Source organism: Symsagittifera roscoffensis, chromosome 1, assembly GCF_963678635.1.
Source record: "Symsagittifera roscoffensis chromosome 1, txSymRosc1.1, whole genome shotgun sequence".
Lineage (NCBI taxonomy): Eukaryota > Metazoa > Xenacoelomorpha > Acoela > Convolutidae > Symsagittifera > Symsagittifera roscoffensis.
In genome coordinates, this window is record NC_087062.1 from 54,543,783 (window position 1) to 54,561,892 (window position 18,110).

Below are 18,110 nucleotides of genomic sequence, written 5' to 3' on the forward strand. Positions count from 1 at the left end.
CTGATTGCAATACCCTTGCTTATCGCAGGGTTAAAAAAGTCAGAAGTCAATCTGCGAAAAAACAAGTTTGAGCCTGAATAATATTTAAGACTCTTCCTGCAAAAAAAATTATTGCGACCTATACAAAGAGTTTGAACTACGCTCATCGACAATTAAAAAAAACTGTCTTGGTCTTGCATTCGAACGTTTGATCCCTTGCGGCGTAACCCCACTCTATATCACCACACTACTGGACCAACATTTTCATGAAAATTAGCTTCATTAACAAAGCAAGCTATCAAATGATTCAAGTGATTTTGTTAAACTACTTGTTAACCCGAAAAAAGTCTACATTTTGCTTTCTGACTTCCGTTGGCTGATATATTATTTTTCTACAATGCTTTCAAGAAATGCAATTATTAATATTTGAGCAGATTATTTATTGTAATGTTGTATTTTAGCCCAAAACTAAGGATTGTTCTTGAAAGCAATTTCAATAACAGCTTGGAAAAACTAATTTTTAATGACAAGCTCACGTATTAGTGCGAATTTTTTTTACTATACGTTTTTTGAATTCTCTTCGATTGTTTTTCATCTAAATTCAAAATGACTCTCTATGACTTCATTGTGAGGGTTTGAAAGATTTAATTGTAAATGAGAATGAGCACGCCATGTACTCAACAATTTTCACTCGGTTAATTTAACTTGAGCTTATTGATCTCTTAACAAAATTTCTTTCTTCTGCACTGTTTAAGTCAGCAGAGTAAAAAGGGACCAGAAGTTACGAGTTTTAGCAAAGTAAACTTTCTAACATCAAGAAACTACTTTTACCGTTTCGAAAGCTCAAGCTTCAAACATGTACATACAGAGAGAATTATTCTAGCAAAGAATTTTTACAGCTAAAGACAAGATGAACGGTTGTTTGCTTGCATTTTCAAATTTGAAATTCTTTTTTTTTGTTCAGTAAAGCGTTTATATTTTTTTCAGTTTTCGTTATTATATGGCTTTGTTTTTAATTGATGATTGGACGCTGATAAAATTACTCGATTTTTAATCCGTGTTGAGACAGCATTTTTAACCGATTCACGTTTTATGTTTGATATTAAGTTTGTGTTTGACTTCAGTTTACTCAAGAGTGATAAAATTTGACAAATCTATCAATGTCATGATGGTTTCTGAAAGCACATCAGGTTTGTACCAAATCAATTTAATTTTTGGAGGCTTTTTTTCCTCAAGCATTTGACCCCTGACCACCCAAAGTGTCCTTTGTACTATTTTAAGACATGCAAATTCGGCCGACTGACTCAGTCTTTTTTGTAATTTTTGTAAAAGATCCTTTGGTGACACTATAAAATAATTTTGAGAGGGAGAGATGGCGCCGAAAAAAACACAAGTTTTTAACGAAAATATTTCGAAAAAACCTAGAAAAAACCACCCCTGGTACTTGAGCAAGGAAAAAAATCTTATCAAAAAATTTAAGATCTCAAAAATCGATAGATCAAAGGTCAAACTAGTTCTTGTTCTTCGATTATTTTCAAAAAAATTGGTTGTGACAAAATTAAACTACTGTTTTCTTTACAAACAACGCAGCTTATACAGTGCTGATTGAAATTAACCGGACAAAACGAGCTAAGCTTGAAATTTAAAACGCGTTTTTCTCAAATTGGGTTGAGTTTAGGTGAAAGCTTATTACGACAAAAATTGCTTAAAATTTTAGCAGAATTAATGTGGTGTAATTTGTTTTGCAAAATTCGGGCCCAAAATTTACCCCAAAAATAGGTCATTTTGGCTTTTCTTAGTTAATCAAAAATTACGCCGAAAATATCCAGTCAATCACAGACATAATTATATCAAAGTGAGCCCCTTACGTAGCCCAACAAACTTTAAAAGGGTATATTCTCCAAAAAAAGTTGCAAACCGTTTAAAAATTGTTTTTAAAAGAAAGTTGGTATTTTATATAGTAAAAACAATTTTTTTTGTCTATCAAACAAAAATAAATTAACTTATACAATGTTTTGGAGAAAATACCCTTTTTAAAGTTTGTTGGGCTACGTAAGGGGCTCACTTTGATATAATTGTGTCTGTGATTGACTGGGTATTTTTGGCGTAATTTTTGATTAACTAAGAAAAGCCAAAATGACCCATTTTTGGGGTAAAATTTTGGGCCCCAATTTTGCAAACACAAATCAGTCCATATTTATTCTGCTAAAATTTTAAGCAAGTTTTGTCTTCATAAGTTTTCAGCTAAATTCAACCCAATTTGAGAAAAACGCGTTTTAAACTTAAATTTTAACGCGTTTTGTCCGGTTAATTTAAATCAGCACAGTATATCTTTATGCATATATTTTGATTAATTTAGATCCAGGATTTTATTTCATTTTTTTCTAGATATTTTTCAAGTTTATGATAACTAAATGAAATTTTTCTGTTTTTTGTACCATCTTTTCAACGTTTTATCTTTTATGAGCCTTGTGCGCTAGCTAAACAAAAAACACCAGTTTATGGCATTCAAATTTAAATACTTTTTTATAACTCGGAAATACTATATTATCGAATATTAATATACACTCTGTTTTTTCAATCACATTTACTCACTCACACCTACAACGTGTGTGAATTAGTATTAGGTGACAATTCGTATCAATCAGCTGTTCGTAACTTTGTAAAGGCGACAATTCGTAGCAAGTAACAGTTCGTAACAAACGACATTTCGTATCAAAGTTTTCGGTGTGGCTTATGATAGCTTAGTTAAAATGTTAACATAAAAGTATCAACGAAAAAGTCAAAGCTGAAAACCATTCTTTGCAAAACGTTGCCTTTCGGTTGCTTTGATAGTTTTTAGAATATCAGACAATTTTAGCTAAACGTTCTCAAGAGTCATCTTTTCTGATGGCTGCTCTTCGGATCTTATTAGCTTGAACTTATTTTTGGCCAGCCTTTGTTCTCACAAGATAAATTCAAAAAGTCTGTGGATGCTAGGGTGTGTGAAACCCATTCCCATCTACAAAGCATAATGCCTGCCTTTCACTGAAATAGTTATTTTTGTTTTTGATCTCGTGAGCACTTAAGTGGATTCCACAGTTACATAAAAAAAAACTGTTTAGTCTTTTGCACATGACATTGAATCAATCCATTTTCTTTGAAAATCTCCACATGTTGAATAATAGGGGAATCTTCAGACAATTAATTGATCGGCTAGTTGATTTCTAGCTTTGAATCATATTGAGGAACAAGTCCCAACGTCATAAAATATGTCATCGAAAGTCAGAGTTCTTCGCCGGAGTTCTTCGTAGTATCTTCAAAAGGAGCTAAATTGATCTCCTGAAAATCCCTTCTCAAATTAGCATGACTAAAGTAAAAAAAACGCTTTAATAAAAATGACAGAATTTCCAGGCAAGGGTTATAACTGTTTCAGCTCATAAAAAGCTTGTTGATTGTTTATGACTGTCTCATTGGAAGTTTCTGCTGTAGCCTTCGCATGAAATGCTCTCGGGGGTTCCATAGCAGTCTTTCTCGGCAAAATTGGGTCTTAAATCTGAAAAGCGGTTGCTTAGTAATTTGGTAAAAAAATGAATCTCCTGGCAAAAAAGCCTACCGTTAATTTCGCTTAGCCCAGAAAATGAATGTACTCTGGTTTCAAAAAAAATAAATTTTTTTTTGCTCATGCTTATTTACTTTCGTTCGAAAAACAAACTTGAAATCATAAATGAAAAAAACATATTACAGGCACTTCATTTTTTAAAAATAAACATTGAATTGGTTTTCGGAGAGTGTTTTTCTGGCCATGCTGATTCCTACTGCTTACAATAGCTCTACTAAAAATTATCACAGGCAATTTTGGAACCAGTTTTAAATTAGTAATTATAAAGCAATTATATTACTGGTAAAATAATCTCTATAAAATTTTAGTAACTAACAAATCATATTCCATAAATAACATTGACACTTATTTGTAAGTGCTGAAACTACATGTAGTTTCAGCACCAGAACAATTTGAATAAATCTTAGACTACAGTTGTTCTCCTTCTGGATAAACTCCAAGAACTAACTCGTAAATACCAGTGTACACTAGATCTATTGAGACTAGGAGATATAAGAGTAAGATTAGGATTGGTATTAGACTAAGAAGTTGCACGAATCTATCCGGCCGGAAATAAGATAGCGTGACGAACAGACGGTGTAATTTATCCGAAATTACTCTATGAGTATAGTACGTTGAATATAACTCATCTGGTGCGACCAAAAGACTCGGACAAGACCTTAACTAACCTAGATTTAGATAATTAGAATCAAAAATAGACAATTGCCAAATTGCAAAATGTTAGATGGAATAGATAATTTAATAGAAATGTCTCTACGTCTCAAAGAATCTACGCAAATTTTCAAACAATACAAGAAATACCAGATATTACACAAACACCGAGATCACGGCGCGAACAACAATCAAACGTAGGACCGATCTATTACATGATAGTACGATGAAAACCGCAACAAGTATTTGTATACAGAATACTTTACGCAGTAAGTTTAGGTTTTCATTTATTAACATGAAAACTATTGACCTACTTGGTACTTTATAGCCTATTACAGCCAACAAAGGGTAAGACTCTATACAATTTTTAGATCCGGTTATTGTCGCGAAGCGTCGACGCGCGCGTAGCGCGCCCACCAGCGACCTTAAACGGAGAAATAACTCCAATTCCGATTTTTTTTCTTTCGAATATAGCGTTTTGTAAAACTGGCTGAATTGTCTCAGGCTGAATTGTCTGTATATTTCTAGCTGAATTACCTGAATTTCAAATTGGCCGAATTGTCTGTGCGCCACCTAATTTACGGTTCAAAAACAGATTTTTAAAAATCATAAAACCAATTAAACCTTTCAAAACATCGCCTGTTACAAAATGTTTCTTGTATACAAAAAAAACGAGTTGTCGTTGATTAGAAATTGATGTTTGTTATGAATAGTCAATTAATACAAATTCAAATTGCCGCTTCACATGTGAGCATGCGCATGAGTTTATTTGCGTATGCAAGCTTGGTATATAAAGCTTGAAAGCTAGGTATGGAGAGCTAATGAACTGGATCATCTGGACTGAAATAAATTTGATTGTTTTGTGGTGATCATTTTATCCGTTGTCACTGTGGTTTGCGCTGGAGTGATTAGAAACATACGGGAGGGTTCTCATGCTTGAGGGACTGATTGCTTGAAAAGTTTCAACCAATCAAAATCGCTAAGCGTTTCTATTGGCTAAATGCCTTTCTCACAAAATCGAAGTAAATTTTAACAGAAAATGTATTAAATCAGTGGAAAAATAATCAAAAATATTACAAATTGCAAGTTACAACCGCAATACTATTCAGATAAACATCAAGTAATATGAGTTCAAGTTCATATAAATTTTTCAGTCTTGAAAACTCATCTGCTTATTATCTAATTGGTCAATATTAACACTAATGGCCTGGATTTATTTTCTTACTTTCAGATTTACTAAAATTAATTTCAAGCATTCGGTCTCTCAAGCATGAGTGGCGCCACCGTAACATCACTTAGCATAGAGGTGAGGCGTTCGGGGGCTATTCTCATGCGCGAAGGACCGAATGGGCGAAAAAATTCGTGGGCAAAGGACCAAAAACAAAATAAGCCGAGAGTCAATTTTTAAAAAGAAGCAATTGCCTTTCAGTTAAATGAAGCAATTTTTTTTTTGCTTTTTTCATAACGAAACCCTTGAAATATAAAAATTGTTGCAATTCGGCGGCAGTCAGCAACAATTTGAACTTTTGCATTTTTCTGCCGTTTTTGTATTCGGCCAAGATCAATATTCAGTCCCTGGATATGTTTACTTTCTTTCCAATTTTTAGATTACTGATATCTGAATGGCTGATTTTTATTTTCGCGCATTCGATCCTTCGCGTATGATGGATTCCACCAGGCGTTCACTGCTATAGCGTCAGATTTTCTAACTGTTTCACAGCTGTGGCACCAAAAATAGTGTGTGTGCACGAGCTCTCACTTGACCTCAGCTTCAGATCTACTACAACCAGTTTAAGCTGCAGAACTGGTACCACGTGAAAACTCTAGACCCAAAAAACGGCCATGAATAGCAAAAAAAGAACGTCGCTCAACAAAAAACGTAATCTAGAAAATGAGATAAAAAGACTATCCGTAGACACACTGGATAGCTTTCGATAGATTCTCTGCAAACCGCAATTAAACTGACTTAACATGAAAAATTTCAGTCAATTAAAATCATCTACTTAACAATTTCCCCTCTATTTTATCTACTAAAGAATCTCTCCCTTTCTTGAAAGGGGGGAGATTGTTAAGTAGATCCAAAATTAGTTTTTGGAGTTTTTGCGCCATTTTGGTAATCGAATTTTTTTTTTAAATTCGAAAAATTTCTGCAAAAATTTTGGGAAAAAGTTTGAAAATTTTTTGTGCATTTTTCATAAGCGACATCATAAATTTTTCTTTTCTTCAAAACTGTTCTTCGACTAAAACAATTGATCTTGATTGAAAGATGTGTCATATTCTCGATACTTTGAAAATAATTTTAGGATCTACTTAACAATCTCCCAAATGGTTGGAACAATAAAAATCGAGTAGCAGCAGCTAGTTGAATGTCAATTAAAAAATGCTTAACACTCTGTTGGTGCGACTGATTTTTTTTCAATTTCCTACTAGTTGGTCTATGGACCTATCAGATATAAGCCTGAAGAATATGTTAAAAAAGACAGATATTTGACAATATTGAGAGTTGACCGAGCAAATTAAGAATGGTTGTTTATGTTGAAAGGTCTTTTACCAAAACATTGTTCCGAACTGTTGGTACAAATTAGCGTTATTGGTGCGATAGAAAACTTTCAACAATTTTCTTAAGTAAGCACCCTTGAATGATAATCTTGCTCCGAGTGCCATAGGAAGCTTGAATCAGATCTGTTGGAAGAAGCAGATATAAATTATTGGACTAGCCATAACTGATAGGAGTAGTTACCTCCTGGTCGATTTAGAACAAAACCAATAAAACGAGTTAAAGAGTATTATACCTTACCTTAAATTAGGAATTGTTTCTATCTTTGTTCGTGCCCATGTGTCAGCCTTCTGTTATGATCAAACCAACTCCTTAATCAAGCGCCACTGTCTAAGCCAGCGGTTGCATTTAGAGCCACCAAATTGTATGCAAATGTTGGCTGCCGGACCTTAAACGGCTTTGTCATTGCATTTTGGTAGAACTTTGGCCTATGTTCTCGATATTGAGATTACAGATCGAATTTTAATTGAATCTTGTAAGCTGGAACAGGTTTTATGATTTGATTGCGCTCTTTGATTTGTATCTTTGGTTTTTAATATATAATATTTCCTTGCTCCCTAGTTATCTTTGCAGCTGCAGAATTAACATTATTGAAAAGATTTTCTTGGTCTCAAAATTAGTTGACTCGTTTTGTTCGTTTTAGAAAAGAGCAACTTACAGCTCACTTCCAAAACTGACCCTGTTACTAAAATCGGCAGTTTGACGTCGGATCCTTTTGCGCAATTTGTGCGACAACCGAAAGTCAAACCACTAAACGGTCTCTCGATCAAATCCAAAAGTCGCGAGCTGCTCAGTTTAAGTCCAACCATCAACGGACATAAAACCAAAGCAGACACAAAACATGACCATGAAAAGCTTAGTAATTCAGGAACTTCGACCCCCACCCCAACCGAAACCGGGTGCGATACGGTAAAAAATTCACCGACTAGCAAGGATTCTGATTTTTTCAAAAACATGGATCGCGATCTGGCTGCGATGGAGCGCAGGCTTGAAAGTTCTTGGACCAGAAAAACGCTCCGATCACAAAAAGAATCCAGCAACGGAAAACTAAAAGGCTACGAAAGCATACATCAGCTTGAACGAAAAAAGTGGAATGCTTCTTTAAACAGTGGAGATATCAAGAAAGAGCTGAAGACAAACAAAAATGTTGGATCTGGCAGCCAAAAATTGAGCCAATCTCACTCTAAAAGTCAATCCGATTTACTGGGAAAGCTCCAAAGAAGCCATTCCTTTGGAGTATGGAGTAGTATTCGGGAACCTTCTGTTACAGATATTAGAAAGCCTACCATCATTATAACGAGAGAAATAGACGAAGCTGACAAACCAATAAAAAGATTAGTTGAGTTATCGAAACCAAACCATGCTAAGTCTAGCAGCCACTTGGATCGAAAATATTCGGAGAGGTTGGATAAATCTAAAAATCCCATCAAAGAAATGGAAATGCTTCGTAAGCCGCCAGAGAATGACACTATTCTGAGCAGACCTTTGAGAGAGCGTCATCAATCTTTACCTGATTTTGTTCAAAATTTCGCGGCGAACTCAAACCAAGAAAAACTGTCGCCCAGACATAAAGGTAAATCAGAGCTATCAAGTAACTTGAGTGTTTCTAAAAGACCAGTTGAAGATTTGATTCAGGCATTACGCGAAGATGTGGAAAAGTTGAACCGGCATCGAGAAAAACAGAAAGAGCATGAATCTGATCTTACTTGTGTGAGCAAATGGGGTAAAAAGAAACCAGGAGCTGTCATCACCCGAAGCAGAAGCTTTGGGACTATTGAGCACGAGTATTTAAACAGCAAAGGAGAAACTCCTCCGAGACTGTTGCCTAGAAGTAGTAGCAAAGAAGCCATTCACAGGCTCGCAAAGCTACATAGGGCGGGCTCAACCCAAAGTGAAAAAAGACTTCTCGACTTCAGTTTTCAGTCTGAAAATGACGTGTTTAGAAACAGTTCAGATAATGGGAGTGAAGAAAATCATAAAATCAACAAAAGCTTCATCAAAAGACCTCCTCTTCCTAAAGGATACAACCCAACATCATCATATAGGTCTCGAAACTTGTCTGAACCTTCATTAAACCAAGGACTCGGAATACTTTCAGCTTCATTAAAAGATGCTTTAAATGAGTTTGAAGGTAATGTGAGCCCGAAAACAAAAACTGCGACTCTTGGTAGCCGACATCAAGATTCAGACCTTGAAGTCGAGTACCGAAGTTCACCTCATTCGTCGCTGTCGGGAATCAGTTCAACTTCACTGCTCACGAGTCCTAACAGTAACTTCAGTGCTCATTCTTCCTCCCACAGATCCTCAAATCATCAGGTGAATTCGAATAATTTTCACAGTTCAAGAGGGGAGCGGGATTTATTAGAATCTAGAATCCATTCTTTTTATGACGGGAGTCCTCAATCAATGGATTGGCTTACAAATAAATTCGATTTTCTGCAGACTAATATTCCAAATGCTTTGCGGAGACAGAAAGACCCTGCGTATAAATCTGGTAAAACTGGTACAAAATTAAAATCAAATTCAGACGGCTTTGAACCTTCAAGATCTTTGTTACATTCCAATAACAAATACGCGGCGAGTGATATTAATTCCAAAAGTAGCGGTTTTGCTGGTCAACGTCAAACGTCCGAGACCAACTGGAAGTTCCAGAAAATGGAGCCAAAAATTATGCCGCGGAAGCCGGAAGCGAAGCGGAACAATGGCGCTAACTTCAAATCTTTCGAGCAGACCAAAAATCCATCCCAAAACCATAATGGGTCGTTTGTTTTCGAATTTGAACCTTCACAAGTTTTCATGGAAGGACTGCAAGAAACGGACATTCTAGGTAAGTAGTAGTTTGTTTCATTTTCTTTCATGACCTCTCTTTGTGGAAATAAACAAACAAACAACATTTGAAGAACTGTGCTTCATATGTTAACCTTACGGCGGCGCTTTGAGCTACCAGCTATTTTTAGACGATGGGAGTAAGTTTCTACTTTTAACAAATCTAGTTCTGTTAAATTGGCAAAAGCTTTATAATATACGTGTGAAGGTAAATCAATTTCTACGTAAACAGAAACCCGGTCATTAAAGCAGTTTTTAGAACTGCAAGTTTTTACGAATGCAGATTTTGCAGTTTTGTTACCATAAACTATGAAATCAGTCAAGCCTATTTCACTCCACGGCCAAAAATTCCAACTTCATTGCGGGCTAAGGACAAAATGTTTTCACACTTTGAAGGTCCGTGATCTAACTCTACTCATTGAAATTTTGAGAAAGAGTTTTTTGGGCCTCGGGTCAACTTGGCTTTGAAATAATATTTACTGTGACGTACGCAGAAACTGCAAAGCGGCACATTCACTACTTTGTCCTCATTAAGTGGAATTTACTTTTAATCCTCTCCAACGTAGCTTTGGTGTAATTTTAAATTCACCCTGTCAACTTTCATTCCGGACCGTTTGGACGCTTGTCCATAAAAGACAGAGCTTTGCACTTTTTCCCCGCTACAAAATAGCCCACTGCCCTATTTGCGACCCTTTACCTATTTTTTTACCGCCAACACACTTGCAACGGCTAAGAAACTTCGACATTCACCAAAAAAAATTGACCCTTTTTGTCTGAAATGCAGAACAATAAGTCGCAAGAAGCAGGAACTCAATTACTATATGATGCCCTAGATCTTTTCAGCGAGTGTGATAGCTCGCAGCGAAGGCTTCCGAGTATCAATTATTCGAGCCCAATTTTGAAAAATTACAAACGAAATGCTGAATTGCAACATGAACTAGACGCGTTACCTAAATACTACCATTATTCGTCAACGGTGAAGCGGAAAAATGAGGAAAAATTACCACCTAAAAACGGATTAGTAATTAAACCGATTCACAAATCATTAGGATCTTTAGCTACCACACGAGATGTGTCTAATATCAGTCTAATCGGCGCTAATTTCAAAAGCAGTAGTAAATATGTGAACAAAAATACGTCCCGCTGTTATCCAGGAAGCTCAATGGAAAATGTGCGGTCTGTGGCTGGTGACGATAAGAGTGTGAAGTCCGGAAACATGAGAACAAACTACCTGGCAGATCAACTGAGAGGTGATGACATTAAGCAGCCTTTCTTGTCCCTAGCTGATGACGTCATATTTGACCCGGAAAGCCACTCGCAGTATGTGGAGACCCTGAAGAATCTGGCTCCCATCTGGCTCACAAATCCAGGAGCACACCCAAAATCAGTGAGTAAACTATTCCATCTCGTCAACTATGAACAAAGGTGACGACAGGTGACTTAGTTTGATTTCCGCATCCTTCAATCATGTCTACTAAAAAATATATACTCAGTTTTCGATCGAAAAATGAGAAAACCAAGTAATTCAAACCCTTCGCCAGTTAAATGGTTCCTGTATGTACTTTTTGTGATATTAAATTTCGGACAATTCGTCGTTGATGGTGGGTGCGTCAAAAATGGCAAATTTTATTTGATTCAACTGTCCAAAAACAACTTTTTTGTCAAAATTTTGCCTGCAGCACAAGCTTTGTAAGGGTGCCAGGGTCTTTGTTGAGTTTCAGTCCGAGAACATCAATTATGTCATTCTGAAAACTATTGACAAAAATTTGAAAAAGCCCTCCTCCACCTCGCACAAATCATATATCCATCCATGTTCCGCAGAAGTAAACTTTTGCTCATACTGCAACAAAAATCTTTGTGGTCAAATTATTAAATTATAACTGCTCAAAAAATGGAAGCACTCTTTTGAGAACTTTTTTGAAACATTCTTTAACGAAAGCAATACACGTAAGAAGTTCATTAGATAAAAATCAAAAAGAAAACTCAAATTTAATTATCAAAGAAGTTATTGATGTCACAGTCTTCAAATTTATTATGTTCTGTGTCTTTTTAAATTCCACTATACGTTCGTATTGAAGTCTTTTCAGTCTTAAAAGTCTTAACTCGTGATTTCAGACTCAAAGGCATTTTTGAATCGGGATTCGTCATCTATAATAAAATATGTATACAAATTCTTGAGAAAATCTATTTGGGTTAATTCTATTTTTTTGTTTTCTTAAAACCGTTCAAATTCTTGTTTTTCAATAGTTATTTTTTGCCAAAACCAGTGTAAAAAAAACGTGGTTTCTAACCCAAACGCGTCTTTTGAAGTTTCACGTCGTCCGACAGCTTGAAAAAATTCAAACAAATACATACAAGTGGCACATCAACTTGAATTGAGTTCTGTCTTTCTGCTTGAAACTCCGAAAAGAATTATTGGGGAAAAGCGCATCCGAAACACCCGGTATACTACTAGTTTAAGCAGGGACAAAATTAATGATGATGGATGTTTGCAATTTCTTAAAATTAGTTCAATTTATTAACTTTTTCTGGAAAATGAAGCGAGCGAGCAGATCTATAATACAAAAATAGGACTTACAAATTTGGTTTTACTCCAGTAATATTAGTTTTTGAAGCTTTTGAATGTTCAAACTAAATGACGAAAAAACCGCAATTTGCAAAAAAAATCTATACGTTTTTTGTTTTCGGAATTTTCTGTGCTACTAGCACACAAACCGGCTATCTTTTTATATAATAAATTTACCCAATCTGATTTGTATGTTCTTTCATTTTTTTTTTCACATTTTTGCTTTATTCGGCCTAAATTGTTTCTGTCAATGCTTTATTGGCTAAAGAGCCTCACATGAGTCGTTTTATTGGCAACAAAAATACTATTTCTGATCATGAGTGTGTTTAAAAGGGGATGGTTCAAAAACTTTTTTTTGGGTACAACGGCACGCATTTTTTTTAAGTACAACGGCAGCCTGCCCAAGTTTTATCAGCTTATTTACTCCTTTGTAATTTTTTTTCGCTATTAATTCAACGCTAGAAACGGTCTCAGTTGTTTTACTTAAATCTGTCTCCATGGAAGCCGAATAGCGAAAACTTATGAAAGTCATGGTATTTTTTGAGACTTTTTGTCGACTTGTTAATCTTAAATGCTTGTGCAATGATTGGCTGCCTTTCAGTGTAATGTGTTTTTTTCATTCTTTTTTTCATTTTAAAGTAAATAGAGTATATGGGCACTAATTCACAAATGTGTTTTAAGAAAATCTCCTGCAAATAACTTTGACAATGATCTTAAAAAAAATTGACGAAAAAAAAGAGCAATTGTTTTTGCAAAAACTTTTTTTCTACAAAATATACATAATAAGATTTGTTTTTTGCTTTTTCTTCAACGCAGAAAGAATTTATCATGCAACTCAAGAAATCTTTTTGAATTACGAATTTGTTCAGCTGACCGTCAAACTGAATTTAATTTAACTCAAAAATTGTTGTTATTTTATTCAACCTTTTTGGCATAATTTTGTCTGTAATTTTCAATAATGCTGTTAATGCCGAAAAAACACTGATGCTTGTGTTTAATAGCTGTTTTGACAATGTTGTAATTGACAATTTCCAATAGACCAATCACGTAACCTGAGTTGCATCAATAAATAGCGCTCGTCTTTGAATAATATCTGTTGATGAATTGGAAACAGAATATTTCAAACTCAAAAATTTTATTGAAACCGAGGGCCGGAGTACTTAAAACCCGAGCTTTGTTGTAATTGGAATGCTGTCCGATTAGTGTTGCTTTTGTGATTCAATTTGTTTGCTATCCAATCTAAATCCAATTTCAAAATTTGAATTTTTTCTTTTGAAAAATTTCCCCCTAACTTTTATTTTTTTTGTATCAGAACAAAATTTTCTGTTTTAAAAGGTTTAATTTAAAATCAATCGGAAAAACTGGAAAAGTTGAGCTCATGAGAAAAATCAAAACAACAAAATAGCCTGAAAAGTTTGTATTCCTGATTAGATTCAAATACACAGTAAGCGATTTTCTCAGGTAACTCCAGATAGTTTTCAGATCGTTTTTTGTAACCTCTTTAATAAAGTAGGGTTTTGTGTTTGTTTAAGAAACAAAATTACTTTGGATTTCTTAGTCGAAGTTGATGGACGTTGATTGCTTTTTAAGGGAAGTTTTAATTTACTCGCTAATTGAAAGTTACATTGTGCTCTTCAACTTAGGAAGCAGACTTTCATTTTGAGACTTAGCAAACAAAACAAAACACAATTTTTTGTGATTTCGGTCATTTTTATGATAAAACTCTCAATCATAAAAAACCAGTGAAAATGAAAAACAAGTTCGAAAATGAAAAATTTTTAATGCCAGTGGATCAGATTTTCTTGGTTTCTCTCAGTTCATCGACAATTTAACAACACAGAGGCTAAGTGGAGTTTCGCACCTCTTGCGATTATTCATAAGCACAATTTTTTTTTCGAGAAAATCGAAAACGTGGAAAAATCTAATTGTAACAAAAATTAAACGTTCGAATGTGTCAATAGAAGGTCAGGCTAACATTTTAGAAATTCAATTAATAAAATAGCAAGGGAACAAAACTTACGAAGAAGAAACAAAGCCAGCCGACAATCTTTGAGCAGAGACAATTTGGGCAGAAAAAATTAAAAATAAGATTCCAGGAAAAATCCTTACAGTTTTAAGTCCCACCTGAGACTAGAATGAACAATGATTGCAGCTACAAGGGAAAACGTCTACAGCACAAGAAAAGAAAAATTAGTGATATGGCAATTTAGCCGACAATATTTGAGGAGACACCTGTTGAGCCAAAAAAAATGATTTAAATTTTTTTTTTAGTTTAAAGTCCACCTACCTGAACCTACAAGGAACAACGTTTTCACTTGTAGTAAAAGTTGCTTTTAGGACAAACAAGATGTGCGATATGGCAACAAAGTTTAAAAAAATTGTAGCAGAAGAACGGAAGTCCAACGAATCATTTTTACGGAAATTTTTTATTTCAATTGCATATATACTGAAAAAAAAACAAGGTCAGGCCGAGAATCAAACCCCAGACCTTAAGATAAAAAGGCGAAGGCGTTTGATAATTCTGGGCCAAGTTGGAGGGAACCTGGAGTTTGTGAAGGTTCAATAAAAAAGCAAGTTGAAGAAAAGTTAAGACGTGTAAGAAAAAGTGTACATTGTTTACTTATCAAAAGTAATAAAACCAAATAGCTCTCGAAAGTGTAATAAAACCAAAATTTTTCAAACCGAAAGTTTTGCCCTCAAAACTACGCCAAAAATTCATAATGCCTTAAAACATAAGCCGAAACCGTTTAGTTGAATAAAAACTGTATAAATAATAAAGTTACTAAAAATCAGACTTGATAAAATTAATAAAAATCAGACAAGGTTAAATAAAAAGTTACAAAATTTTAACGAGAGTTATAAAATTTAAATTTCAAACTAAAATTCATGCCTAACTAAACAACTGAAAAAAAAAACAGTGCCAAATAAAATAAATTTCCTTTATGAAAAGGGAAATGAAACAACGGAAACTAGGCCGAAAAACCACGAATCCGAAAAAAATCAACGTTTTATCAAGACAATCTTTGAAAAAAGTAACAAAAGAAACGGATATAACGCCTGCTTACTACCTAAATTGAGGTATTTTTGTTTCAACTTTCAAGAAATTGAGCATGTATGAAGTTTTCCATTCCTACAAATTTGACCGTCCTATGCCTGAAGTTATTTACGGGAAAAACATCTAGTACCCGGTTGCATTACCTTTGCTTAACACAAGAGCAATTAAATAATTAGGCGTGAGGTTTTAGTTTGATTTGTTTTCAGGCAAAAATGCTAGAAATTGTTCAAGCTCAACTTTGTTTTTAATTTGAACTTTGACTTTTAGTTTTTTATGGTAATTTCAAGCGCATTTTATGCTTTATAATAACAGAAAAGCTAGTGTCGGAAAAAGATGCAAAAGAGTTGTCTTTTGAAATTAAACTTTTTAAAAATATTTTCCGGCGGAATAAAAAACACTTTTTAAACTTTTTTTCTAATTTGGCTTGTGTTTTAAAAAATTATCAACGAAAAAAAGTTTTCTGAAATGCAAAGAGTTTTAAGTGTTGTAATTTTTCCCGAAACTTTATTTCCTGCCACTTTTTCAAAATTCTTTATGTTTTTTATATGCTTTAAAAAACATTTGTACACGAAGCGAGCATAGTTAAATTGGGTAATACTGAGAAATCAATAGCATTCAATTAATACAATGCAGCTAAATTAGTTTCAAGGGTGCATTCAGAAGAAAATTTATTTGCACGCAATTTTAATTTAAAACATATTGCGATCAAAATGAAACTTGGAAAGAAGTTTAAGATGATGTACACATCGTTGATGCAACCATGAAAGAAATCAGAATACTTCGAAAAAACTCGCAACAACTTGGACACAACAGAAACAAATTTACGTACGGTTGAAGAATTGAACTTTTGAATACTTAAATCAGTCAAATTATAAAGAAAAGTGGTCATTAGTTTATAAGATCCACGAGAGTAGCCGCTTGATTTCAAGTAGCGCAGAATTATTGGACTACAAAAGTCAATGAAAAATTTAAAAACACTCAAGACAGATTTTTCTTATTAATGAAACTTTTATACGTTGTTTGATTGATAGCTGAATGAGATTAAACTTGAGATCCGACAATCAGACAAAAAAGCTGCTAGAAAATGGTAAAGTAACAGGCAAAAAATATTGAGTAACAGGCAAAAAATATATTCAGGCTGCAAAAAGTGTTCAAAAGAAATTGTCAGAAAATTTATGTTTGAGAACGCTCCTGAAAGATTCTTTTGAAATCCAACTGACAAACACTAACATGAAAAGTTTTTCGGTTAAATCTGAGGTTTTGATGTCCCCGAGTCGTCTAGAAAATGGTTATCCAAAGACTATAGCTCCTTCTCGCACCGTGAGTGGTTAAATCAATTACTGTTTAGAAGTATGAGTTTTTTATATTCTCAAATGCGACAACAAAGCACACTTTTTTGAAACCAAGTTTTAAAAAGGTTTTCAGAGCAATAGAAATGAATTGGAACTGTAAAGACCACAAGGTTGAAACTTTAGGACACTCAGATTTATGAATTATTCGTTCTAACTTGTAAGCTCAGCGGTGTTATTTTACTTTGGGACACAAATGTTACCATGGGACGACAAAGGCTCTGAGCTCGAATCCGGCCAGGACCTGTTTTTTATGCTAACTTGAAAAAAATTCTATCGGAAAAAAATGGTTGGCCTATCGTTTGATAAATTATTTGTTGTTGGCTGAATTGCTGCAGCGCATTTTTTCTTGTGATTAATGGAATGTTCACTATAATTAAAAGACACGTTGATTTATTTTTGTAGTTTGTTTATTTACCAGCACAGCCCTGATTTGTATAAATTACTTTTTTCGCTTAAAAAATTTATTCGGCTTAATCACTTATATTGCGTTAATTAATAAATGGACTTTTATCGTTTTGAGCTTCTCAAGGGGGTTTCAAAATTTTAAGGCTCAAAATTTCACGATAGTTTTGTTTTCGGATCAACTGGATTCGACGCAAGTATAGTCGGTTTAGTTGTCGCGCAATAGTTTTGCTGAATAATTATTTGAAGTTGGCTATTGTTTTTCTCGCTATTTTTCTCAAGTTGAGCATAATTCGCGATAAATGTTTCACTTATTTTATGTCGTTTTTGACATTAAATGGTAAGACCATTTATCCCCGAGGGAAAGGACCAACATACGAGCTGTACAGCTCATCACGGAGAACCGCTGTTGTGCCCCTGCTTAAGACTTAAAAAGATTAATTGATACAATGACTCTGTCTCATCATTCTCATTAATTTATCCGCTAGCTCAGAATGGTGTTTATGTGGTATCGCAAGCAAATGGTGTGAAGCTCCGCTTCGCCTCTGTGTAATGAGTTCCTCATTGAAACAATTATTATGATCACAAAACTCTCTCCCAGTGGCCTGCCAATGTGCGCGGTTTCCGCATGGGCACTCCATGCTGAAATCTTCTAGTTTATCAAAATAGGATCAAATCTATCACCTTTTTAGTAGCACGAACTCTATCGTGGTTCAAAATATTTTAAAGAAAAGTTAGTTACTTTAAAAACGCGTTCATCTTAAATTAAATCTCGCGACAAGGATATCATGGTAACAGTGATGTCCATTTAGAATTATGAGCACTCTCAATTTAAATGAAAAATATTAATTTAAATCCAACAATTTAAATTGAAAATAATTTAAATTGCTCGGGCGGTATTCGATCCGACGTTTATGTCAATTCATTTTTTTATTAAAAAAAAAGGAAGGTAATTGAATAAATCAAATAACCAGGCGGCAAATAAATGCTTGAGTTTACAAATAAGTTAATTTACAAAGTAAAAAATTCATGGCAACATAATTTCGTTTTACTGGTATACTAATTGCGCAAAATAAAGTTCAAAATAAGACCATTGTTAAAAGTTACATCATTGTTCTAAT

The 18,110-nt window shown here is 34.3% G+C and overlaps 1 protein-coding gene across 1 annotated transcript in view; it reads left to right on the plus strand.

Moving 5' to 3' along the window:
- The first annotated feature begins 989 nt into the window (after window positions 1–989).
- LOC134845877 (uncharacterized) overlaps window positions 990–18,110 on the plus strand; it is a 36,897-nt gene continuing 19,776 nt past the window's right edge. The window contains exons 1-3 of the mRNA XM_063862985.1: window positions 990–1,169; window positions 7,432–9,615; window positions 10,769–11,001. Coding sequence (XP_063719055.1) covers window positions 1,145–1,169; window positions 7,432–9,615; window positions 10,769–11,001 — 2,442 coding nt within the window. The 5' untranslated portion in view covers window positions 990–1,144. The remainder of the gene's footprint in view (window positions 1,170–7,431; window positions 9,616–10,768; window positions 11,002–18,110) is intronic.